This window comes from Lagopus leucura, unplaced genomic scaffold (assembly GCF_019238085.1).
Source record: "Lagopus leucura isolate 7727_CA_CO unplaced genomic scaffold, USGS_WTPT01 Super-Scaffold_1, whole genome shotgun sequence".
NCBI classification, from domain to species: Eukaryota; Metazoa; Chordata; class Aves; order Galliformes; family Phasianidae; genus Lagopus; species Lagopus leucura.
Genome location: NW_024962250.1, coordinates 7,839,542 through 7,866,873, shown reverse-complemented (window position 1 = coordinate 7,866,873; position 27,332 = coordinate 7,839,542). Strand labels below are relative to the sequence as shown.

The 27,332-nt window shown below is 38.3% G+C and overlaps 1 protein-coding gene across 1 annotated transcript in view; it reads left to right on the top strand.

The window, feature by feature from the left end:
- The window catches only part of LTK (leukocyte receptor tyrosine kinase), a 137,865-nt gene that overhangs the window by 72,102 nt on the left and 38,431 nt on the right, over positions 1 to 27,332 (top strand). Inside the window, exons 4-6 of the mRNA XM_042862392.1 lie at positions 18,479 to 18,592; positions 21,349 to 21,504; positions 22,159 to 22,381. Of these exons, the coding sequence (XP_042718326.1) occupies positions 18,479 to 18,592; positions 21,349 to 21,504; positions 22,159 to 22,381 (493 nt within the window). The remainder of the gene's footprint in view (positions 1 to 18,478; positions 18,593 to 21,348; positions 21,505 to 22,158; positions 22,382 to 27,332) is intronic.

Here is a 27,332-nt window from a genome sequence, read left to right as displayed (position 1 = left end):
ACTCTATTTCTGTACTTGGTTAAATTTAGTGCAGTTTTGCATTATTTTGCTCAAGACTGCAATCTTGAGGATCCAGAGTGACATTTTTTCCCCTTTTACCATGTTTTAAACATCAACAAAATGCTCACTGTCTTTTCATCCTCAGAGACTTTTTGTGTTTCAGTGCTTTCTAAAATGAATGTTAGGGCAGAGGTACCACCACCCTATTTATAAAGGACTTTTGGGCTCCATTTGTCCAGGGCTCTTGCTTTTAAACTTCTTATTATGCCTGAGAAGGTTATGCTCTTACATTGTTACATCGCATATGTATACTGTAGTCTTTTTTTCTCCTCAATACAGAATCTACTGTTAACAGAATTTAACTTCAGTACAGTTATTGAGAACCTTACGATCTCTGTTTAGTAAATGGCTGTGTATTGATTCCCTTAATATGTTAATCTGTGTGCCTTCAAATCCTGCAGGACTAAGGTAGGAATGGTGTAACGCAGCACGCCACTCATTCACCTCTTTCCTCTTACGCAACCAACCCTTCCTAAGCAGATTTAGAATCTCACAGTAGCTTGCCTCAGACCTGAAGTGTTCTGGAAAGTGGGTGCCCCAGGAGCTAATTACAGAGACATATACACCAGTTACTAGTTCATTGGATATCTGTTAATAATTTGATACTTCTGACCTAGCTGAATGACCTCAGGTTCTCTTTCTTCTTCATGTTAGAGAACAGCCATTCACTTCTTTTATTTCTGCATTGTGGTTATTTTATTGCTAATCTATACCCTTGTGGTTATCTGATATGTATTGCTGTCATTTGAGAATAAAAATACCAACCATGACTCCTTAGAATCAGTTGAAGTTTTGTGCATGCATTGGCCAGTAAAAGGACTGAGAGATTAATCCAAAATGTTGGCAGATTTGACAGTGTTTTATTCTTTTTTGCGCTTACAACTGTGTAGGTGATAAAGTAGATATTGGAATTGTGTCAGCCATTAAGGTGCACCAAAACGCTGAGTGCCAGATCACTGCAAATTGTGCAGTGTGAAGATTGATGTTGATTCTTGTCTGATGTGAAGTGGACAAACGTGGAATGATGTTCTGCAGTATACCAACAAAAATAAATTGACTTGGAATAGCTAAATAACACCTGCTATACTTTCTGCTAGCATTATCACAGAAACTGGATTGACATGGAAACAGTGTTTTAGAAAGCAATTGTATTAGTTAGAAAAAAACAAACAACCATAAAATGAGGAGTGCGGTGAATGCTAAGGTATCTTAAGTAAATTCATTCTTAGATGTCATAATGAGAAATCCCATAAAATGAGAGCCTCAGAGCCTCAGACAGGACTCTGTATGTGATGTTATGGAAGTACTTGCTAAGAACAGAGAGAATGAGTTTTCTCATAGGTGTGCTTGAAGATGAATACACGATTAAATAATGAAGGGGTTAATGTGAGTTCGAATTACAGTGGTTGAAAGGGTGGCACTGCCCTCCAGCTCCCGTAGCATCACGTATGGGAAGTTACCCTTTCATACCCTTCTCCGGCCCCAGGCCTGCCGCTCTGCCAGAATAAATCTCTGAATGAAGGAAACAAGGAGTTTATATAGAAGGCTTAGAAATAAAGTTGTTTCCAGCTGTACTAGTCTCTGTAGAAAATGGCTCCATGAGAAACACGTGATCTGATGTAGAAGTTCAGGAGGATATTTGATGTAACTGGCCGACTGATATGAAGACATAATATAGTATGCAGTTAGAAATCTCACATCTCTGCTTCATTGTGCAGCTTATTACTGAGAGAGGAAAAAAAAAAGAAGCAGCAGCAGCCAAAGCTTTTAACTTCTGTCAGTATAGCTGTTGCTATTGTAGGCAAATGTTGAGTTAAGAAATATGTAGCCAATTCAGGAAACTACATTAAATTCCTATTTGTGTTAGCCAGTGAGTGTTAGTTTACTTGAAATAGGCAGGAAAGATTTCCTTTTATTAGGTGTTATTCCAATTTATGTGCAGTTGAATCAGAATAATTCCAATCCAAATGCATCTGGATAAACTTACATTTTCATAAATAAAAATACACTTACTGAAAAAATTGAGGGCAACGTCTTTTCTCAGTTAGTCCAGACAAGGCTTTCTTCTCAGGTAGTTCTGATGAGTCTTTCTGTATCTCACTAATTTTCTCAGTGACCAGACCAGTGGTTAAGAGATTTGTGAAAATTAGTATTTGTTGTTGTTGTTTCTCACTTTTTTTTAAGAGTTGCTATGGTGCTGTTTGTGTTGAGAATGGAAAATGGTGACTTACAGAATGGAAAATCAGTGACTTACAGCTTCAGAGATTCAGGGATCATTTAGAATGCAGTTAATGCTGCTTATACTGTCTATTAACCAAGGGAAGGAGAAAAGAGCATCCTCAAAACTGTCTGCTGTTCAGCCCTACGGAGTGCATTTTAAAAGAGACTTGTTCTCATGGTTTCTCAGTCCTGTTGAACAGGAAGGAATCTCCAGTTCACTTTGGAGTGGCTGGGAAGCGAAGACACTTATTGGCTATGTCAGTATAATAGTTCAGTCCTGCAGCGCTGAATCATAGGAGCTGGAAATCACTTAGGCCAGCATCCCTACTAAAGCAGGTTCCCAAGAGTAGATTACACAGGAAAGAGTCCAGGCAGGTTTTGAATATCTCCAAAAAAGGAGAGTCCACAATCTCTCTGAGAAACTTGTTCCAGCGCTTTGTCACCCTCAAAATAAGTTTATTTTCCTCATGTTCAAACAGAACCTACTGTATGGATTCATCTCACCTAGGCTGGCCAAAGAGGAGACAATTCTGATGTAAATCCATGACTGGCTGGCATGCAATAAACTGAAGTGCAGCTTCAGATCAAAGACAAATAGCCATCACTTTAAATCTTTTGGCAGAGGATTGATGAAAAGTAATTCTCCTTGTGTTAAACTCATGATTTGACTTGATTAGCTGATGGATTCATTTCATGGTTTCAGAATCTGATTAAGACATCACCGTTAATCCATTTGATTTATTGATCACAAGTCTTTGTCACCTAGACTTTGGCTATATTTATATGTGAATTAGGTTAGAGAAATTGAACTAGTTTAGATGTAATAATATATTGGTTTGCTCTTAGTAATTCCTTTCTGATTTTTAGAAATAATGTCTATGCAGAGTGCATAGATCTTGGCTTTGTATATTCTTGGTTCTTTCAAATTCAGAAACCCTGAATAAGAAATGTAATTTAGCTTTTGTATTTGAAAGATATTTCCCTCTCTTTTAATTAAAATCTTTGTTATCACATATTGCATACTTCAAGCAGCAGTGAAATATCACCCTGTAAGTCACAATTTACTCATTATGGGATCCAAAATGAACTAAAAACAGGTAATAATCCACAAACTACTAGTGGCTTATTTCAGCAAGTCTCTTTGATGTATCAGCTCATGCCCATGAAACCAGATCCTTACTATGCTATGAGCTGAGTTAGCAGAAATGTCCATAGAGATACAAAAAGCAGAAACACATAAAGAACCAGCACCTAGCTTCACTGAAGCACGATGAGAGAGTTCAAAACGATGCATCAAATTCAAGTATTCAGAGACCTGCTGGAGCTCAAATGCTTTTATATTTAACAGGCTTCTTCAGTGTAAGTTGGTTACTCCTAAAGCGGTTGTGAGTGAATAGAGAGTACCTTGGAGCTAGAACAGAGAGGAGGTTGCAGTAGTGTCAAACTGCACATGGGAAACAACAGTTCAGTAGAGGGTTGGAAGGCTTATATGCATGAAAATTCTTCAGAAAGGGTATGAAGTATCTACACACAGCGGGGGGGCAGAGGAGGGATATGTTGACACTTGTGTCTCAATGTATCTTAATATTTGATTCACAATGTATCACTCATTGACACTCAATATATCTCAATGTTTGAGAATATCCAGAACGCTCTTGAAAAACGCGGTGTCACTGATGGTGAAGCGTCCTTGCAGCCCCATTTCTTCAGGGTACTTCAGATGATTTGGTGTTCATGCAAAGCTACTTGAACTTGAGTAATTATGCTGCTAAGGCCTGGAGTAATTCAGTGTATGACTTACAGATGACAGCCTATTCACTTGAGCATCTCAGAATGCTGCAAGAAATAGGACTATAGGACCAATTGGATCCCTTGTGTTATTGAGTACAGCCTAACAATCCCACGCATTTCTGCCATGAACATTTCAATGGGAAGTCACCCCAGAACATTCACCCTGTGCTACCAGTGCTGGAAAAGCAAGAAATGCAAGAGCTGAATGTGACAAGAAACTCTCAAATCTGTGGCGATGGGAACTATCTTATGAATTTTTCAGATCAAGATCAAATGTCAATAATCAAGGATTATTTGGTCTCTTTTCCATGTGCCAGTTACATCGTTCCACCTACAAAGGTGGTTTATCATTGAATGATGGCTTGATTTGAGCTGTATCGTGAATATTGCTGCAGTATTACATGAGTATCAAACCAAAATGGATAACTTAACGCATGCTCAAATGCTTGTGGGAGCAGCAAAATGTAATGACCTTTGTTCCTTTCACTAGCTTGATCTTTTTAAATCCCTGAAATCATTTATGAATGGCTGAAATAACAGTATCCACCATGCTAAGGTTATGCCTCTTTAATGGACTATGCTGAAAAGAAATCACTTGGTTTGATTTTGAAAATGCTGTTTATAAATTTTCCAAGCAAACTGTGGTGTCGGTCTTACTGGTGAGGAAGTGAAGTAAGTCAAAGTAGCACGTAGTTCAAGTATTAAACTGACTTCAAGACAAAGAGATGGGTTAGATTCTAGCTCCAATAAATGACATTTTCCATAGATGTTTCATCTAATGGCGTAACGGCGAAAAGATGAGATGTGCTTTGTTTTATGTTTGTATGTATGTATTTATTTATTTATTACGGTATTTGCTGATTTCCTTATCATAAGCTGTAAGTTCAATTGGACATTCAATTATCTGCTTTTTTCCTCTTCAGACTCAAGTAACTGTACCACTGGGAATGACAGAAGAGGTATGGGCAGAATACAGTCTGCTCAGTCTCAGCTTTTGTGTTGAACTGCAAAAGCCAACAAAGCAGCTCACTGTTATTGTCAGTGAATTCTTACTGATACTTACAGGTTCTGACTTTCCATGTTTGTGTCAAGGCAAGGGCCCCCTGTGTTTCTAGTCTGTCTAATGTTCCCACGTAATTCATACATGAAATAGATGTTCAGAAACCGCTCCATCACAAGCTGCAGGACATCTTTATGGTCATTGTGTTGTCTCTGCTGATTCACAAGAACAGAGCTTGCCAGCTAGGTGGGAGAGGATATCTTTTTGAGAAGATACAGGGTATGGAGTTGAGTCTATTCCTTTCTTTTGCCACATCTGCTACCTTTTCCTGTCCTCCTTACAAAATAGTTACCTGCTGCCTTTCCCCTATTTTTTGGGAAAAGCAAACAACTAATTAAGGAGTAAACCTTTATAAGGTTTTGCCAGCTTGATTGAAGGTTTTCTCAGCCTAATGCATAAAGCAGTGGCTTTTCATGCACATGTGTTGGGAAAGAGAACTAACGTTGTTGTTTGGTGCATACAAGGATTGCAGAGACACTTTAAAAATGTGCAGAAAAAAAAGGAAAAGAGAAGAGCAATCAGTCAAAAGTATTATGCCTTCAGGGAATGTGAGCAGAACAAGGGCTGTTTTATTGGGAGGGGTAGATATCTTTTCAGCCTGTTGACATGTGATGGATATTAGCAACACAAATTACAGGCAGTGTCCCAAAGAAAGAACCAACTCATCTACTGAAGAATGTGATAAAAGGTATATCCTTCCTTTTAACAAAAATAACTGCATTTTTCAAGCCAAGTAGCTTTAGTAGCTTTTATCTATTTATCTATTTACGGCCAAAACCAAACTTTCACAACCAGATGTAAAGTTGAAAGACACTCTCATATGATCTAGAAAGGCCGTATCTTGTGTATTTGCTCTCCTTTTGTACTCCTGGGGGAGCATTTTTAGCACACTGTGTTCAGTGAATTGAGGAATGCCTTTAGTCGTGACTTTGCAAAGAAAAGAAAGGTTATTTATACCTAGAATACTGGTCCTGGGTATATTTATTTCATATGCAGATGCGTTTTCTACAAGATTCCTGTTAACAGTATATCATTTTCTCAGCACTAGAGTAACATGTCCCAGGCTAGAACGTATCTGCCATAGGGAGAAGACATTATTTCATGTAAGGAAGTGTTGTAGTCTCTGTACCTTTGGGAAGAGCAGATCAATTCTTTGGGGTGGAAAAGAGCAAGAAGTAAGGAGGATATGCAGTAGAAAAGCTGTTTACATTTTCTATAGTATTATTTTGCAATATAAAATCTTACCTCATACGTGGGAACAAAAACTTTCTAGATTTCAGTCACTGATTACATTTCATACTTATGTATGTTCTTCTTCTACCTTTGCTTATTTTGTTCAGAGAAATAAGCTTTTTCTCTTGTACATTCAAAGGCCTGCCTGTTGGGCACGTTGTCTTCCCTGCTTGAGTTTCATAGAAGATGTTTGATACGACTTGAAGAAACCACAGCCTCACATAGCTTCAAAAGAGGTGGCCAGCAGCCAACTTTCAAATAAACACTCTCCTCTCTTTCATTAAAAGAAAACATTATCATAATATTAAATTACAACTCAAATGGGGAAGGCATCTTTCCTTTTGTACCAGATATTGTCCTTTGAAATCATAAAACCCAGATTGATTTTCACATGAGGGTGACCGAGGAGGAGAAAGGGAAAAAATAAATAAAACAGAAACACTGGTTGTTTTTCACATTCCTCTCCTGGTTATGGAAACAAACGTTTGGATAACAAGTTCTTCCTTAGCCACTTCTTTCTTTCCCTGAGCTTTAATACTCTCCGTATATTCTATCTTTCCCATCTGTCTCTCTGTATTGGCAAAAAGGGCTAACATTGCTGCTGTACCTTTGTGAAGCATTTTAAAGTCAGGTATTATACTCAAGTTCCTGTTGGTGCTGTTATGAGAAAGAGCAGGAAGCTTGCCAGCGAATCTAGCTGAGATGACGGAGAAAATTTCATGAAAGAGCTGAGAAAAGGCCAAAGTTTGTCCCAGTCTTAGATAGCAAGCCTCTGAGATGAAAGAGAGTAACAACTAGTCCTACCGATTCGTGTTTTTATTTCTTTCTCTTTAAAACAATGCAAATATGTTATCACTCAGACTACCACAGTCACTTTTGTAGAATGCAGGATGGGGTCATCAAGATAGGATACCAGGAAAGGGACCTGACAAAGCAGCATGTAGCAGTCTGCCTCAGTCAAAGTTTGTGCCAACAACTATCTGCACATTTTGTGTTCGCACAGTTCCTTGTTCCTAACCCCTTCCAGCTCAGCTGGGGGCTTCATCCCCTGCTGACGGGGATTTTCTTTGGCAGTTGCAGACTGGCTGTCTCAATCACCACATATCACAATGTATTTTGCATTCTAGATGCTACGTTGCAAACAAAAATCTGCTTGCTTCTTGATCTTACTTGGGATTTTTTGGCTCTGTACCTTCTTTTAAGGGATTCCAGACACCTGCTTTTCACGTGAGTTGTGCAGCTGCTACCTGCTAAAGTTTGCTGTTGTCCATCACCATGAATTTTGGATGTTCATTTCTGCCAGCTGAGTAATTTGTTGACATTCTTGGTGAAGTTTTGCTGTTGTGGTTTCCCAGTGCTCTGGTTTCCCAGAGTTAATATTTTAACTCTTCCCCAGTTCATTTGTCCTTAGGTGTAAAGACATTAAGCATAGGCAGTAATTATTGTATTCTTTTCTGTTAGCCTGAACTGGTAAGTGATGAATGGTACGTTGCAATAACTGTCATGTCAAATTACTTGCAATTTCTCCAAATGTGCTTCATAGCACAGTATATTTGAAATTACCTTTTGGATATCTTTGGATCTTTCAGAGTGAGAGGTATAGCCATAAACGTAGTTTACAGTGTTTTGCTATGTTATAGCACTGAAACTCAAGAAGAAAAGTTAATAGTAGCAGCTTGTTAATAACAGGTACTGTTTCTGAACAGATCTATACCAGCATCAGAACAAGAACAATCAGGAGCATCATGGTTCTAGTGAGTAACTGACACTCTACAAACTGAGCCTTGTTACCTACTCTTCCTCTTGATGCTTTTTACTATTGCAAAAGTATTTGTACTGCGTTAAAGCAAGAGATTTGGGCCACATTCTTACACTTCCATACTCAGATCAGTACTTTAAATCACACCTGGCGCTTCTGATGCCAGCCTATTTCAACGTTAGTACATGTAGTACTGCATTATTGCAACATTCAACAGGAGTACAATGGTTGTGAACTTCTCATGCTGCAAGAATTTTTGCCTTCTTGATAAAGACTTCCCATGTAACATCACAACATTATAAATAACTAATTAGCTCTGTGTGTCCTCACACAAGTAACAATGTAACAGCATTTTCCACAAACTCTCCTAGGAAAAAATGAAGTATCTGGTGCCTCTCCATCTTCCCTATCCTCCTCTGCTGAAGTTGTAGCTGGTTTTGTTTGTTTTGCTGTTATTGTTTTCAAAAGTTATTTTTGGGGTGAGGTCAGTTTCTTGTGGACTTTTTTTTTTCCCTGAAATGATGAATCTGTGACACCTATGAGTTTTCTTTTTAATGGATTTCTCTTATTTCTAAAGGGATGGCATAGCTCTTCTTCCTTCGTTGTTTTACATTAAAAGGAAATTGAGTGCAGAGCCTGATTTAAAGAGGATAGGTGAAGACAAGGACAATCCGATCTTCTTAATAAAGCAGTCATTCGTTAGTGAGGTTGTTGGAGAAAATAAGAGTAAGAGAAAATTCACAGTGTTAAATACTATTATTTACTATTAATCTCACAGCAAGGATTTTATGATTTAGAAAAAATGCAGCATGTTCAGTAGCAGGAAATCATAAACTTTTTAAACACTGGCTTGATCAAATGAAATGGGCAGTTACTCTTTAAAGATGAAATAATATGCATTAGACTGTCCATTTTATAGTTGGTTTAACACTTTTTTCAGCTTGAAATGTGTTTTCTCAAAGTTCCATTTTTTTTCTTTTACTTGTGTTACTGACACATCTTAGAAACAGTTGTACATATCGAGCTGGTTGTTTTATATGTCCTGTATTTAATGTGATACCTGAGCATTTTTTCAGTATTAGATGTGGAAAATGCATACATTCATTTGATGTCTGTCAGTCTGTTGCGCAGATGATTTTGTTTGTTTGAGGACACAGTGCACAACTCTCTTCAGGGCAAAACTGTGTTGAGAAGCACTCTGCATGCAGTTTGCACCTTGAGGTTTTGACAGTAGGAGAGCATATGAGATTTTAGGAATTTCACTTCTGTTCTCAGTATCCTCTCAGTGTTGCAGAATCCACGGTAGTTGAGCTCTTCAGCAGAGTGGATTTGGGTAGCTTGTAGTGAAGGGAGGAGGTGACATTGTTTATGACATGAAACCGCGAAAGCATGGAATTATCTGCCACACATGGATTAGTTTTTAATCCCTCCATAAATCTCTCAGGAGATTCATTCAGAAACTGAATATTGGAGAAAAGCCTGTAGGATTCTACAGCCAAGAGTCCTGGAGAAGGAAGTCAGTGTTGGCTCCGATAGCTCCTGCTGCTCCTGCGTGTGAGCCGGGAGGGGCAAGAACCAGGCTTGCCTTCACATCACAATTTCCCTTCATTTTGCTTACAGCACTTTCCACAGGAAGTTGGTCCCATCACATGTGTTTTTCTACGTGTGACTCAGCTGGCTACTGGCAGAGTGGGCATGAGAGCCCAGCTCCTGATCAGTGTCTGTGCTGGACACACAAGCGAAGCGTTACTGCTCTGTTCTGATGCCTCTTACATGGCTCACTCTGAGAAAAGTTAACAGAGGAAGGAGCGTGTCTCACAAAACTGCTTCAAATGCTGTATGGGATATATTTAGAGCCGGCTGATTTACACTGTTCTGTAAGGGTTAAGTTCCCAAAGGGGAGAATTCTTAGATAATAAAGAGCTGTTGGCAGTCATCCTTGTGTCAAAAGTAGATCAAAGAAAAAGAGGTGCAGAAAATGTGTCTTTGTCCTTGGACAGCCTCTGGAGCAGAGCAACCCCTGAGGGATTCTTGGAGCAGTGCATACATTTAGAGCATTCCTAAGGCTCTTCCTAGTAAAACAAGGAAGGAGAGGAACGTTAAGTAGCCTCAAAGATCAAGGGAGCTCAGGGGCAGCTCAGAGTAATTTTTGTTTGCTTTATTTATGTTGTGTAAAATTCAGCAATTGAAAATAATTTTATGAAATTGAATTCAATGGGGTCAATTCCACATTCATTGTAATAATTCAATCAAAATGTGGATCTGAAAATTATATTTCCATTACTTTCTTGCTTGCATGCAGTTTCCCTTTTCCTGTCGATTGCTGCGGTGCCATGCCATGCCATGCCATGGGAGCTGAAGGGTAGGACCACAGACCTCCTGCCAGAGCCAGCAAAACACAGAGGCGTGCTGTAGCTGATAGCTGAGCATCTGCTAGAGGGCAACTCTAGCAATTATGTCTCCCATTCCTCTTTTGCTTAGTTTTATTGCTACCTCTGGGTAGTTCACAGACAGATTTTTTTGGTCTTTTAGCATATGAGTACATTGAAAACTAAGTACTCTTAGGAAGTCTTAGGAAAAAACTAAGTCTCATAGGAAATAGTGATTTTAGAAATTTTGTTTTGCTTGTAATTATCTTGAAGATTCAAAACCTTCACATTTTTCACAAACTGAATTTCTTCCCAGTTTATGCTTTGACTCAATCCAAATGAGTCATTTGAATAGCAAGTCTGTTTTGATAGCACTGAAATACTTTCCTTCAGCTAAGTATTAAACCATTTTACTGTTAACGTTAAAAACTTTGAACTCTGGGCAGATTATTGAGTAAATATGACACATTCTAACCTCAACAAAACACTCTTAGTTTCCATGTAAATACCTGGAATATATTACTATTTTCTCTTAATGAATGGAACTGGCATTCTCACATGAAATTGTAGCGTAAGAAATAGTTACTGCCTAGGATTTTATGGTCATTATGAGAGAATGAGGCTACTGTTAGTCTTTTGAAGTATTTCTTGCTGCTTCTTTCTAACTCACTCTGTGTCTATACATCTTCCCTCACCTTCCCTTGTGACTAATTACACCTGTCACATTTGTACATGTGGAATCATGCATATATCTCCTCTTAAGCTGTAACTGAAAATCTCTGCAAGTGTTGTTCTGAAGGAATATGACAATGATATTTCTTCCTCTTAATTTATGCCCAAGAGCGCAACACCTTATAGTGCTGTTCGCTTGGAAAGCAAAATGTTGGGTATTCCTTCCAGGTTACTTTCTGGACTGCATAAAACCATATATTGGAGTTGGACACATCAATTTTATCCACCTCAGATGTGTATCCAATATAAACCAGTCACCCAAACTAAGCTACCTTATGACGAAGGCTGCTTCTTCGGCAGTTTGTTTTAAAATAAGTATCTTTAGGTCCATTTTCATGTTCCTTTCCTATAATGACAAAGTCAGCTTGAAAAGCTTGCATCTTTTCCCTTCCCACAGCTTGTCATTGTTCTGGTTTTGATAATGAAAATGTTTGAGTGGCCAAGCTATAAATTAGATCAGTGACGTTTTCTAGGCTAGTCTTTCAGCGTTTTTCAATGAGAAAGTTTTCTTTATGAATTAATATACAGTAGTTTTAAAGCTGGAATGAAAGAAAAAAAAAGCATTTTAAAGGTTTGAAAAGAAAATGAAATGTTTAAAAGGATAATCAATATTTTTTACTTTCTGATTCATTGAACACTTAGGATGTGGTGGATGCCCCATCCCTGGAGACTTTTAAGGCAAGGCTGGATCAGGCCCTGGGCAACCTGATCTAGCTGTGGATGTTCCTGTTCATTTCAGGGGAGATGGACTAGATGGCCTTTAAAGGTGCCTTCCAACTCAAAGTATTCTATGATTTTTTTTTTCCTTACTGTTTTGGACAGTTTTTTCTAAACTAAGAAGCTCTCTATTCCCTGTGAGAAAAACACATGCCTCTCTTAATTTGTTTTAAATGTCTTTTTTTCCCATTAATGTATATAGAGAAGCAAGAGGAGAAAATGAGCCATCACCCCAGGAATGGTCAATTTTCAAATGTAAGGCTATAGCTTAGACTGATTTAATTCTACCAAGAACAACAGAAGCTTAAGGTCATACAGACATCTCTTATTCACAACTGCTGGTACTATCTGTTAACCCTCAGTATCATGTCTATTCACAAGCAGAAATGGAATGGATGCCTTTTCTGATAGCAATAATCCAGCTCTAAAGAGAGAAGAGAAAGTAAGTAATAGAAATGGTAAAGCTAAATGGAGCAGCTCTATACAGTTATCACAAAGGTCCTTGAAAAACTTCTGGTTGCTTTAGGTGGTGTATATATATCCTTCCTGGAAGCTTTAATAGAGGTGAAACTCAATGCAGAACCTTACCCTTATTATCCGTGAGTAATAAGGAGCTACTATTATAAAAATAGACATATGCGTAATGAACAGCTGTGCTATAAAAAGAGCACTTTCTAAGTTAATGTGACAATATATGCAGGCATGAGTATGCACATATATACACTACACAATTAGTAGATTAGAAGGACTCAGTGGATGGCATATTTTTGGATTTCAGGAAACATTTTTGGCATGCTATTTCTCAACTGTAATTAAAATAGTCATTCAGATCTATTTCAGTAGATGTACATGTACACTGAAAATGGCATAAATCTCAACTAGCAAGTCGCTATCCAAGGGCAACATGCCAAGTAAGGGCAGTAGTATCAAGAGCAGGACCCAAGACGTCTATCTTGAGTGCATCTAACTGGTAGATCTTAGAAGAAAAATATAGGTGACGTGGGCGAAACTTTTTCTGTGTGTGTTCTGTCTAGTAGCTGTCGTGCAGTGGTGGCAACCTGTAGTGTACTACTATGTGCTTGAGCTTAAATGATTCTTTTTTAATTATTGTAATATTTATTTGTTTATTTATTTGTTTATTTATTTTTAAGTGCAGCTTTAGAGGTTTTATTAGAAACAAAATTCTGGGGTTTGAAAGGGTGAGTGCATGCTCCGCAGAGCACTGGAGAGAACATGATTCAGAATACATCACCGTTCAGGAAAGGAACTGGCCGCTGAGTGACTGAATAGAGTAAGTGAGGGAATGAGAGACAAAGCAACATTTTGTGTAACGAGGGGCAGGCAGGAAGCAGGCATACTGTGAACAGCAGGAAGGAGCACTACGGGAATTTTGTACTTTGTAAATGCCTGTTGGTCTGTATGTCGTGGAAACTGAAGATGATCTTTGATATTCCAAGTGAGCATTATAGCAGGGAGTTACTCGGTTCCCAGTTATAAAAAGCTCTTCAGATTGATCCACCTTCCACCCCTCAGGAAAGATTCTTGTCAGCATTGTGCAGGAGAGTGAGGAGGTGGTGTTCTGTCATGTGAGGATAGGATACCAGATGGGATTACAATAGCTGAGCGGGTTTTCTGAAGTAAATAAGCATAGAGTTACCAGGGATAGTCCATACCAGCATAAATAGCTCATTTTAGTTCCACTGAATGTAAATAATGTTAGAAATCTTGTAATGGTTCCGAAGAAGAAGGATATTCAAGATACAATCTTATATGCTGTTCATGTTCTGCGTGTGAAATGATGCAGAAAGTAAATAAAACTAAATAAATACTGTGAATATTCTGCTAGTCAGATATGTTGTATAAGACTTACAGACATAGGTTTCACAAATCCATATTCTTTGAGGAAAAGAGGCTGTATGGTGTGACTGGCCTCTAGCTTTTTAAAGGGGAAGCAACGTTTTAGATCTGATATGCAGGCTACTATGATTGATATTAAATTAGCAATAAATGTGTAGATATTGATGGAAAGGTGAAGAATAAAAAGAATTTGTTTAGAAGAGAGTCAAGATGTTGAGAATAAAATTAATGAAGGCTCGAAGGACTGAAAGAGGGGTTCTTTATTTGCCCACTTGCCATTGTGATGAAGCTGACTAATAAACAAGTGGAGCTGACGCAAAATTATTCATTTCTAAACTGAAGTGCTGATAAGATGAAATTCCTCTGAGTAGAAGGGAGAATTCCTGTGGCTGAAATCGAAAGACAGAAATAGGTTGGAAATAACAGTACATTGCAAAAATGGTGTTTCCTCTTTTCACAGCCATTGTACCAGATGATCTTGAAGTCCAAAAGATAAATTAATACTTAAAATAAATGTTTATGTGCTTGCTGATGACTGCTGTAGACTTCCAAATCCAATTTGAGACTTGGATGAAATGCTGACTAACCTGTCGTGTGTAAGAAGAGAAAGAAGTTCTTAATGTGTGGGGGTGAAGTCTTCAAACTGGAGATCTTTGTTCTCCAACATGAGATTTCTTGGTGGCTATTGAGTAGATTGCTTTATCTGTATGGGAAACACTGTATCACATATTAGCATATTGTGTTAGATCTATTGTCTGTAAACAGAGAGCTGAGCTAAGAACTAAGCTCAGAAATAAAGCCAGGTATTACCCTAGTGAAAGTGATTGAAGCTTGAAACTTTTCTTTGCAAACAGAATAATATCTGGAGAAGTCTGATATGTACCTGGACATATTTATTCAAATAAATGAACTTTACTGCCTAAATAATTTCTAAGCTGCTGTATCTGGATACTTCCAGAAAATGCAAATCTTCTGAAGTTTAAAACAAAGTCACAGTAACTCGATTGAATGAGAGGTTGTGAAGAGAAAAATATGGATAGTAATTGAGTTATATGTGTAAATGGCTAGAAAGCTGCAAACCCGTAGTTGAAAGGGGAGGATCTTCTGATACATAAATAATAATAAGGAAAAAAGGGGTTTTGCTTGTATTAAAAAGAAGTTTGGAAGAGGAAGGCTTAATGATAGAAGGAGCTAGCAATAGAGTTAGGAAGTTTAAAAAGGTTTTCAAGTGCACTAGTAGCAAAAACATCTTAGCAATGGTATTAATTAGTCATAGACGTGGTGTAGGGTAATCAGCTACAGAGGCAAAATGGGTTTGGTAAGCATGTCTTATCTAGGAAAGAAAAAAAAACCAAAAAATTGATGCTTAATCATCACAGATGCGTAATTATCACATACTAGTGATGAAAGAGGTTCCGTAACAAATACAGATTTGTGGAAAGGCAGTTGATAAAGTGCTCAGTTTGTAGAACAACTGGTCAAGACAGCTTGCGTTCAAGAATTTTGAGAAAATTGGCTGCAGATTTTTAAAAGACAGAAGTGTTGAGTAGCTGAAGAAATTCCAGAGAATTGGAAGAAAGTTTATGTTGCATTAGTATTTAAAAAAGGATAAGTGGAATGTGCTGGGTTTAGTTGTATGTACTGATAAACTCTCTACTCGTGTGAAGTATGTGACTACATAGTGTAAAGACTGCTGCCTTGACATCAGCACATGAATAAAAATATCAGGACACTTGATATGAGACAGCTAGAAAAAAGTCTATAATTGCTTGTCTATCAAAACATCTTATTTGAAAAGATGTTTTGTTGTAACATCATTTTTAAATGAATTCTCAAGTTTGAGAGAAGTCATGGTGTGAATGTAGGGCGTTCTATTTTCAGTCACATACTTACATTGATAACACTTGATACTGAAAACTGTATTGATAATCTGCTGATAGCATAAAGACTAAGATATGAAGCAATAAGTCAGAGTACAACTTGCCAGAGTAAAACCGTGTATCTGAAAGGCAAAGAATGAAGATGGAAAGGGTGGAAATGCCTTTTCTGAAATGAAATGTGCCAGGGAGAGATTTGATGTCACAGTGGAAAATCAGCTAAGAAGAATTTTTTTGACCAAAATGGCTGATGAGATTGTATCACAGATAAACAAGGAGATCTCAGGAGAGAGCTGAATGGCCATTCTGTATCACATGAGATTAGTGTGCACTGACGTTTGCCTTTGAGCAACAATCTTGGGAAATTGAGAGGGCTGTAAGAAGATCCCAAGATATTGCTTCTTATAATCAGCTTTGGTGAAACAGCATTTTGTCGTCTTGCTCCTCTTTTTGATCACTACTGCAATGTAACTGAGCAGAATACAGAGAGCAATGAGGTAAGCAAGGCACATGGACCAACTGATGAGCAAAGAATAAAGAGTTTAACAGCAGACAGCAGGAGATCACAGTGACGTTTTCAAGGTGAAAGGTTAACAGCTTGAAGTTGTAAATACTCATGAAGGAGGGAGAATATTTATTGAACGGAAGATGGAAGGTTTAGGAATAATTGAAAAAATACAAGGATAGATAGTAGACACAGAGTCTTCTCATTGTCTAGTCTGACTTCCCTGACAGTCAGATCTATTAGTCTGTACATTAACTCATTTCCTAAGAGAAGTAGTGAGAAATATTGAGTTGCTATTTTGATATTGCAGGGAGAAAATGCTACAAAATGCTCTAAATGAAGTTCCTATTTTGGCAGAAAGATGGGCTGAACTGGAGTTGGCTTCCCATCTTGAGTTCCAGAAGAGTTTTCTGTAGTTTTCTTTTCTTCTGCAAAGTAGCATCAGGATTCAGGAAAAATTTCAGCCCTGCAGGTGCCTGAATGCATTTTCTGTAAGATACTGAAAGAAATGGAATTACTTTCTGAGTGCTGGAGGCTTCTGGTTTTCTGGTGTTCTATTACAGAAAAAGCGATGGATTTGTGCTACGCTGTTAAGAGATCCCGTATTTTTTGCGGTGACAACTGAGTACTGTTATATTTACTGTTTCTCTCTGATCATTTTATGCTCCTTAATGGGAGGCTTAACCTATTTCCTATAACAGATTTCCTCTTCATCTTTGATTTCCTATCACTTAAATCATTGCCTTTTGCTGATGAAGACAGAGAAATCAGCTCGTTATACGAAATGGTCCTTATTATTTGTTTAATGTTGACATTCATGTCATATAAGATTGCAGACAAGCATGATGAGAGGATACGCTTGGAAGCACCTCTGGAACTCTTAGTTTCACAGAAAAGTGAAGTAAAGTTTCTGTTAGTGACTTTATCTGATAGATCTTCAGTACAGAGAGGCTGAATGAGCATGCAAGTAATTGAAATGTAAATAGACTGGAATATTATAAAACTACTTTCCAGATCTTATGCATGTGTTCATCACTGAGCTTTCTTCTGCTTCTTAGAAGCCAGGAATCTTTTGTAATGAGAAAATAAATGGGTGAATGCATATTTCTGTGAGCAGCTTCCTCGTGAAAGGAGTGGAGGGGCAGGCACTGATTCCTGCTCTCTGGTAATAGCAATAGGACCTGGGAGAACAGTGTGGAGCTGCATCAGGGAGAGTTGGGTTGGGGGACTAGAAAAGATTTTTCCCCAGAGGATGGGGGAGGTAGGCGTAGGCTACCCTAGGGCAATGATTGTTACACCAAGCTGCTGGAGTTCAAGGAGAGTTTGGACAACACTCTTGGACATAAAGTTTGAATTTGGTTGATCCTGTGTGGAGTCAGAAGTCAGACTGTAGATGGTCTTCGTGGGTCCCTTCCAACTTAAGATACTCTGTCCTTCTACTGATTTGCTGCAGCTTGATGGCTGCTCTAACTGTCCTTTCCTCAGCAGCACGTGAAGACTGACAAGCAGCTGTCTTTATGCTATAATAAAAGATGTAATTCTCATAATATGAAACGTTTTGTAGTGTTTTACTCCCTGTGGGATGCATGTTCATGCCTTTCATATTTTCTGAGATTTTGATCTTTTTTTTCCAACTCAACCAAACTTTAGAGCAGAACTCTAAGATTTGATATGAATAAAAATGCACAAATGCATATATATTGATGTCATAATATGATCAAATACCGTAATTATCAAGGAAGGGTTTTTTTTATTTATATGACAAAGGGATTTGTGAGATAGAGTAATGGAAGTAGATTAATAAGAACTGTATTGAGGAAGCTACATATTACTAGATATCAGCTACAAGGAAATTACCTGATTCCTTTGCAAGTCCCAGCCTTTGTACATGGCAGTAGGAAGAGATGTTTTCTGGATATGTGACTAATGCAAAGGTTTCATTAATGTTAGTTAATGTGTTTCCAGAATAAAATATATAGTTGCTGGCAGGCAGCCATGGGCCTGCTATTCAGCTGTGCAGTGGCTACAACACAGGCAGTACTGGAACACAGTGTCTATTTAGGAGTTTTATACTGATAAAAAGGATAGATAAAGAATTCCAAAGAGCATAATAGTAAATAAAATATTTTGTTGTAGAAGTGGCAGACTGTTTTGGACAGTATTACCTCTGTACATTGTGATGAGTGTGGATTGATACAATGAGGCTTTGATAAGTCTGTGTTCATGTTTAACAGTATGAGAGTATAGTTTTGTGTAGAAACATGAAATTCTTCTCCTGTTGTTTTTGTTTTGTTATAGTAGTTGTCTCCTGTTCTGGATCACATGAAGTAAACTCTTCTACACCAAATCCACCTGAGGAGTTCTCCCTGATAAGAAATAGGATGGTGTCATTTCGTCAGCCTTCTGAACCAGGTACCACAAGTCCTCTTCTTTACATTCGCCTTATATCTACATCAAAATCCAGGTGCAAGTGAGATGCTGGCAGTCACAAGGATCCTTCAGAAAGCAGCACTGAGTTCCTGGCTGGAAATAGCACAGTGACGCTGAAAGACCAGTGCAACCTTAGGGGAATTCTTTACTTCATTATTAAAATAAAATAAAATAAAAATCTTCTATATCATCACAGTGTAATACACCAGATTTGGGCTAAGGAGTTCTTTTAAACAAAAGCTATTTAGTAGAGCTATAGCAACCACAGAATGAAGTAGCTTTCTTGACACCAAATGAAGGTTTTTTCCAATTGGAGTTTTCAGTTTTCTAGGAGTTTTTAAAGAACAGTGAGCTGAACAAAAATGCTTGTGAGATAGGTAGGATGTATTTGGTCTTACTGCGTTGCCAGGATAAATGCCACATTTCATGAGCACTCAAGAGAAAGGAACCAGTTGTCATCAGTGGTGTGGAAATGTGGAAACTGAAGGGATGACTTTCCATTTAGTGAAATAATCACTTAGGAAGACCTCTTCAGGTCACCTAGTCCAATCCACTTGCTCAGGAAGGGTCACTGAAAGCAAGTTGCCTATGACCCCATTAGGCTTTCAGTACCTATGAGATGGCAAATGTACAACTTAAATGTGCAGCACGTTTCCAGTGCTTTACCACTCTCAGGTATTTTCTTATGTTCTGATTGAATTTCCTGTTGTTTTTTTTTTTTACTTTGTGTCAATTGCCTTTTTTTTTCCTGCAGTGGGCAATAGTGAGAATAGTCTGGCTTCCTCTCTGTTCACTCCCATTAGGTGTTTATATACATTGGCAAAAAGCTCCCATGAGCCTTCTCTGTGCCGAACAATCCCACTCAGTCAGCCTCTCTTCATAAATGGTCCACTCCCTCAACAATATTTATGGGCCTGTGTTGGACTCATTACAGCAAGTGTGTGTCTTTCTTGATACAGAGGAGGTGGGAGATACAGCCTGTTCCAAGCCACAGTGATATGTAACTCCATAACATTCATATTTCTCTAAATTCTGCATGCTCGATGGTGTGTGTAAACATGGTTACAGTTAAATTTAAAAATTAGGCAAACTTGTCTACTTTGTCTTTTGTATTCAAGAAGATGCTTTTTTTCCATGGCAGGTTTCATTATGTTTGTTTGGTTTTTTTTTTTTCCCCTGAAAGTTAGAGTATCACAAATCCTCTGGAGGCTCTTTTTATTTTCTTCTGTCCCATTTGGGTTGCCTGTGCAACAGCCTATCATTGTTATATTCCTGACCTTAATTCTATTCTTAATTCCTACCTTCTTTTCTTCCACGTAGTACAGCAACAAAGAGATAAAACTGTGTAATTTGTGAGTACAGGGTATGAATACCCTCTGAATGACAGGATCCCAAATATGAATATTCACTCTTACAGTTTCTCATATGGCCTGTGGGTCCTCAAGTTATTACTGTAATATTATTATTACTACTGAAAATAAATATTGTGCAAGTTAATATCAGCTTACTGTATCTATTCAGCTCCATTCTGTGTGGGAGAGCTTTGTACAGCTAATGTCTCTTCAAGGAGCTTGTATTAGATTGATGAGAGAACAGTGAATTACTTGTCTGGTTTATAATATGCTGATTATGAAAAATTCTGGCCAGGATGATCTAGTGTTCTTAGTGCTTGAATGGACTCTGGAGTTCTTAGGAGGGCATTCTTGTCTATCTTGCTGGAGAAAAGTAGAATGCTGGGGGAAAATAAAGAAAAGAAAAAATATATATATAAAGCTTGTTTTGCTCAGCTATTCTGCTTAAGATCTTAGGGCTTCCTTTGTTCCTCTCAGTTAAAATGCTAAATCCTTACAGTTTCAATATCCTTGCTGCAGTAGGTATTATTCTCATTCAGAATGTTATGTACTTAGGTTGCTCCAAAATAATGCCTCCAGTTTATTTCCATGGAAACTTACAATAGACACAAAGAGCACAGTAACACTATTTGATAGAGCAAATTCTCAGCTACAAAATGCTATTTTTCAAGATATTCAACACCATTAACTATGCACTGTTGTCAAAGCTGGCACGCTGCACTTGTAACTATCTGCACCAATGGAGCTGATGTACAGTTACTGCTGCCACTACCGAAGCGTATTACCCATTGCCTCCCTGTGCTCATATTCACTGTTTGGCCTCCATAACTTCAGCAAGTATCGATGAATGTCAATGGCTGTGATTTTTTTTCTCTGTGGAGGATTTCAATTACGTACTTTTGCTTCATACGCGTTTCTGTGTCAGACGCCATTTTGTCAGACTGCCCCTCTGCTGCCATCTATCATACAGTGATAAAAAGTAACAGAACATTGGTGGGAAGGTTCAACCTCTATTGCCATACCACCAACATCCCCATCTGGCTTTGTGGGCCAACAGTATAAAATATGAGGCGTTATCTTTGAAACAGCCCTTGTATCTGGGGGTTGACCATCCACTAATATAAATTCACTGTTGATACTGGTGGGAAGATGCTGATTTACATCTGCCAAGAATTTGCAGTTGTTTTTCTCTCAGGTATGTTCCTTCACCTGCTCTGGAAGAGATTCTTTGTTGTTATTGCATAAGAAGCTTTCTCTTTTCCATTCTAGTCTTTCATTTCTTGAGAGAGACTCCATACACCATAGATCTGCTCATTTATGCCCCTACATAGGCCTGCTACTTGAACTGGAGAAAGCCTGAATGAAAACTTTTGCTTCTCATGACAGAAATCTCTTGTATCATCACCTCAAGCTGCTCATGGATGACATCTACAGATAGTTTTGGAAGACCAGACTGGGTACTGTCTTCAGTCAGTGTCCTGGTATCTCAGGAGAGGCAGCAGCTGCTTCTGGAAAACAGCTCCTCCCAAGGAGGTGTTGAAGGTAGGCAGTTACAGTTTCCCCACAGTGAACATCTGCTTTCTCCCAGCACCAGTAATAGTAATAGCCCAGCAGCAATAGGATTTGACAGACTGAGACCTCAGTCACATATTTTTAAAAATACTGCCATATGCTGGTTCTGGTGTGCGACTAGTAGGTACATTGTCTGTGCCTAAAATACTCTATCACTGAGAGCCTTATAATCTGTATTATCCTTATATGTACTGCCTGCTTTGTGTATATGTGTACCCTGTATCTAGCCAGCTCATTTATATGCTCCTTTTATTGCTCTGTGTTTTAGCATTAGCTGCTTCTGCTTACTCGTGGATTTTTGTTACAAAACTCAATCCTTTACAAGCCAGGTCTGGCTCCTCATGTCTGCTGGCTGATTTGAGAAATCTTCAGCTTTTGTTTTGTTGGACGTATTCACTCTGCTTTGTTTGGTTTCTTCTCTTCTCATTCCTTCTATTGCTTCTAATGTATTTCCCTCCTTTACTTTAGTCTCCTTTCTTTTCTATCTGTTATTTATACTTGGTGCATAGTCCTCTGCTTTCTTCTTGAGATCTTTCTTCAAACCCTTCATCTGTTTTCATATTATTATAGCTCTTCCATCCACAATGTGTCCTTTTTCTTTTCTTTTTTTTTTTCTTCTTACAGGAGGCATTTTCCTTCTGAACATGAGTAGGCTGCCAGATAGATGCAAGTTCAGCCTGCACAGCCCAATCCTGCCTGGGAGCGTGGACTCTTGTTTGCTGGAACTAGCTGTATATTCACAGGATGCTGTTCCTCTCCTCCAGAGATTCACAGTTGAAATCAGATATGTGGACACTAACAGAAATATAATAATTTCTCTGAAAGTTGGCCATGAAGAGGATGCTGGGTAAGACAATCAATTTGCAGCTCTTTAGACTTTAAATTGCAAGGTAGGGTGCAGTCCCTCCTGGCCACTGTTTTTTAACATCTCTCTCCTTGAGATTATTGCTTTTGTTAGAGCAAAAAACGAAAGTAGAACTGTCAGGACTGAGTTGTGCAGCTTCCTGACAGGATGTCTGGAACAGACACAGGTTTTGTTTGCCGCCTTTGCAAAGAACACATCTAATTAGGAGTCATTCCTTCTCCCTCGTATTCAGGAGACGTGAGAGTGGCTGACTCCCTCACTGATTCTAGTGGTATAGAATTTCAAATGCACTCAGTCCAAAGGCTGTGTTGGTGAAATGACTGATATCTCTAAGTATTCAAGGGGTCCTGTTGTAGTCAGATTTTGAGAAGGGTTAATCCTGCCTCTTTTGTAATTTCTTCCTTCTGTCTGCTAAGCTCAGGAGCATCCTCTTTTGTTTTATCTGTAGAGTTCAGAGAATGGAAAAGCAAAGGCTAGAGGTGAGAAGAGGTAAAGGAAAAAAAAAAAAAAAAAAGGAATTGCAGCAACCCTGGATCTTGTCCTGCATTTTGTACTCTTTGATCTGTTCCACATTTATTTTTTCATTCCTGCATGAAGCAGAATGCAGAGAGGAGAAGAAATGGGTAAAGGGAATGAATCACAACAGGAAAAGAAGGAGAAAGGTCCACGTGTCATCTGATTTTGCCATTTTCCATGTGCTTGCTTTTTCCTTTGCTGCAGTCTGTCTTGTAAAAACCTGGGTCAGGCACACAACAAAGTTTTTTTATTTCCATCACCTGACTGACTCTCGTGAAGAACTTAAGCAATAGATCCCAGTGCTTGTTTTCTTTGAATTCTTTGGCACTTCTCAAGCTGCCATGGAGATCTTCAGCCAAGACTTCTGGTCAGCCAAAGACAGCAGAGGTTGACTAAGAAAACTTACTTTACTTCAAATCCATCTCTCACTCCTACTTTTAGCTATTGCTCACTTCCTTCCTGGCTACTCCTTCCTTTTCTTTTTGCCAGTTTCACAAGGAATCTGTAACATTTTCTGGGATAAATTTCTAACCTCCTTTTTCACCTGCTTTATGTACTTGACAAGCCTCTACTTGCCTAAACAACTGCAGCCATAATTCCCCAGAATTAACTCATAAAATACCCTTTGAGATACCTACCTGCCCAGGACAGGCTTTGATCACAAACAGTGTAGCATTTCTGAAATGAACCATAGTCATTGTTTAAGAGCTTATTTGAGCACTACAAAAAAATTCTACATAAAATTATTGTCTAAATTATTGTCTGAAAGTGATGTTATTTACACACCTTGGAATGGAATTAGTGTCACTGGAAATTGGTATGAACATTGGTATTACTTAGTGAAACGAAGCACTGGTAAGAACTGAGGCTTTAGTTTTAAGAATGTAAAGGTGGAAGGTGATTGCCTCCTATTCTGTGTCAAAATAGAAAGGAGGGGAAGGAAGAAGCACGAGATAGTTAAGAACAATTTTAGGTCAAATATTCTTACTTTACCCTATCTTTTTGGTTCTCTGCACAGTTCCAGAAAAATTTGTATGTTCGGGAGAACAAAATTTATTTCTACAGTGTTTGAGCTGCTTCTTATTAGGGAGATACTCTGAAATAAGCACTTTTTCTGCGATTAAGATTTAAACAGTACTGGTTATTAAGAACAGAGACCATCTTGAAACATTCCCACTTTCCAGAGGGAGCAGAAGTCATACACACTTTCGTGTGTTACCCAATCCCAGCTGCACAATTTGTAGAATAAAAGGAAGATAATGAGGAAATGACCTAGAGATAGATGCCTATGTCTATTACATATTTTAATCTTCAGTTGCTACTGGGAGATCATCTTGAAGTCAGAGTGAAAAATGAGAAATGGAAAGAAGGCTAGATATCATCTTTTCAGATAATTAATCCAGAAAATCCTGCTTCAGTCTTCTCTGTCATCTTTTAATTCCAAAATCAAGCTGTGCTTCATCATGAATTCCAGCAATAGTAAATCACTTCAGTGAACTGTCCTCTTTCTGGTCCTGGAAGTCTTATGCTGATTGTGTTTCCTCCTTCAAGGTCCATCAGCTACACAGTTCTCTAAAGCTCAGAGATATGTCACTCATTAGAAAAAGTCCCAACCACCTCTGTTAGGTTTGATCTGTAGTATTGAAGCTGCCACCCATTTTTTTGCAAATGCACTGTAGCAAAAGAGAAACAGACAGACCTTTTGGCACTAAGTTCCCAGATAAGTAGGACAAGCTCATATTTTTTTACTGTTATTTTATGCCACACCTATAACATATGAGTATTCTGAGCTTCTCGATTAGAGGGAGAGTCGCTGTGGGAGTGAGGTGTTTGAAATTCTACGTATTTACAAAAGATATATAAAATTATGTTTGTTATTATCTCAGTAGAGATCAAACATCAAGTGCCTGCATTTTTGTTTGCAGGCCCAAGCTTTCTTAATCTGGTTCTTGGCTCAAAGCTATCTTCATTTCTCATGGTTATGGTCCTGGTGCTTGTTCAGATCACTGATAATGACTTTATGACTACTTTGCTTACCCTATCTTTTTCCTCATTATCACACAGAGCAAAAAAACTAGTCACACCTGAAAACTCGTGTGAAAAGTCTTATGTGGTTTTGTTTTGAATGATTTCATTTGCTTGTATTTGTGGTTGACCACAATTGTTTCAGTGTTGTCAGCCAAAACTATTTCAATAATGGAACTTGTTTATTTCAGCTCTAAAAACTCAAACTTCAATGAGAATAAAAAAGCACTGCTTGGGGCAGTGATAATCTTTTCCCTTTACATGATAGAGTGTGATCAGTAAGCTGGCCTTATTGTTTTCTGTTTTCTTTCTAAAACAAAGTACTGGCCATGGTACTCCCGGTAGTCCAAGAAAGAATGAGTTCAAGGCCACGTGCACAAATGGTCATCAGTTAGCCAATCTCATGAAAGGATTATTGCTTAGTTTTCCCTATCTTTACTGCTTTTTTTTTTCCTTTTTTTTTTTTTTTTTCCTTTTTTGGAGCAGACCTGCTAAAATGCCCTGCCAGCTTTTGCAACTCCTATAGGAACTTATCCTCTTTGAGACTCCTCTTCACCCAGTCTGGGTGTCCTATTGTCAACAAAAGTTCTTTAACTTTAGCTCTTGTATGTAGAGGAATTGTGATATAGCTGATTTGAATGTCTGGAAACACCTAAGGTCATTTGGAATTTATAAATTAGGTGTCCAACTCCATAAGCCTTTGAAAGGGAATAGTCTGGTAAGTGTCCTCAGAAAATGCCTAATACATACTGACAGCAATGAGCACAGCTATTTGAATTAAAAAATAAAGCTACAAAAGGAGAGACTGCACTGCTGTTATGAAAGACTGATTTTGATCACTAACCTAGGAATATGGTTTACTGACTCTCATGCACCAAATTGCACCAAAAATTTTTCTGGGCCAAGAAGGACAGATCTGTAGCTGGTTAGTAAGGGCAGGAGTTGCAGGCCTATGTTCTGTCATCTGTTTCTTCTTGCATCCGATGACTAGCTTCATATATGTGGAAAAGAAATGTAAAGCTTCTAATTTGTATGTTCTTTGATAGTACCTTGAGGCAGTTAGCATAACTTTCTGCAGTAACTCCTGTAGTGGCCTCCAGTTCAGAAAAGGTTTCAGCTTTCACGTTAGGGATTTTTAATTTGTCACTCTTAATGAAGAAATTGTACTTAATAATAAAATAATCTTTCTTAAAATGCACAATCTGTTAATTGTGTTGGAGATGGAAAGGCATAGCAAAGATTGGTAAGAAAAGGAAAAGCTTTTGTTTAGCCTAAGCTAGTGAAAATCAAAAATGGAAATTGTAGGTTAGCAGGGCAAATCTAAACTTCTGTTGCCTTAGGCGTCAGATTGCTTGCAACTCCAAACTTTTTATCTGTGTAAATTTCTCCAAATGATGTCAGATTCTGACAGCCCTTCTATACATACAGAGCAGTTTTAACATCTGTACTTAGAAGAAGAATATTACCTCATTAGTCGAGATCTGGCTTGACATAAAATCGATAGTAAAGATATTGCCAAGCTTGGCTTATCTGAAAGCTTGCTACAATGATCCATCTTCTTAGTAGCTCAACAATGGGCTTTGTTCCTGATTCCATTAAGAAAATTAAGTTGGTTCTGACTATCCTTTGCTCAGATGCTGGGACAAAGCAAATATTTACCATGTTAGAAATCTTGTTGCTGTTGTATGTTGAGGAAGGGGGTTTGTCTGAGTGGGAATGCCTTGATGATGATGAGACTCTGTACGTCCAAGAATTCTGGGTGATAGAAAGTTGCTTGTTGTTTTTGTGGACTCTGGATGCTTGCAAGCTTTTCCAGTGGTGGTGTATAAATGGACTAAAATTTCAGTGTTAATATCTTTCAGTGCAGAACTGGAATATTTCATGGGACCTTAGGGCTCTGATTCAAAAGAGCTGCCAGTACACATGAACAGTGGTTTAAGATATTAGTCTTCTCTCAGAGGCCCACTGAGACCTAGTGTTCTTCTAGTGGCAGGGAATACGGTGCATCTTTCTCAGATGTGATGTTTCAGAAGTTGGTTTATTGACTTAGCCAGTGGTTGTACTTCATTTTGAAATACTAGGCTGTAAACTGCAAGATTCAGAGTGTGTGGCTTGTAAACCATATACAATTAAGGTGCAGAAATGAAGCGAGTCATTGTTTTCAGCTGTGGGCAGTAATCTCTTTAGTTGCTAACATAAACATAACACCAGTTGTGAATCATGGGCTGGCTGCTGTGGATTCCTGTGCTTAGGATTATGATAACAGTGGTGATGCTTAGGGGCTGTGTTGTAGCTTGGTGGAGGTAGTGGAACTCATTGGTTAGAAGGTCTTGTATGCTTAGTAGGTAAATGCAAAAGATGCAGAGACTGTCCTCATCTCCAGTGGCTTGTT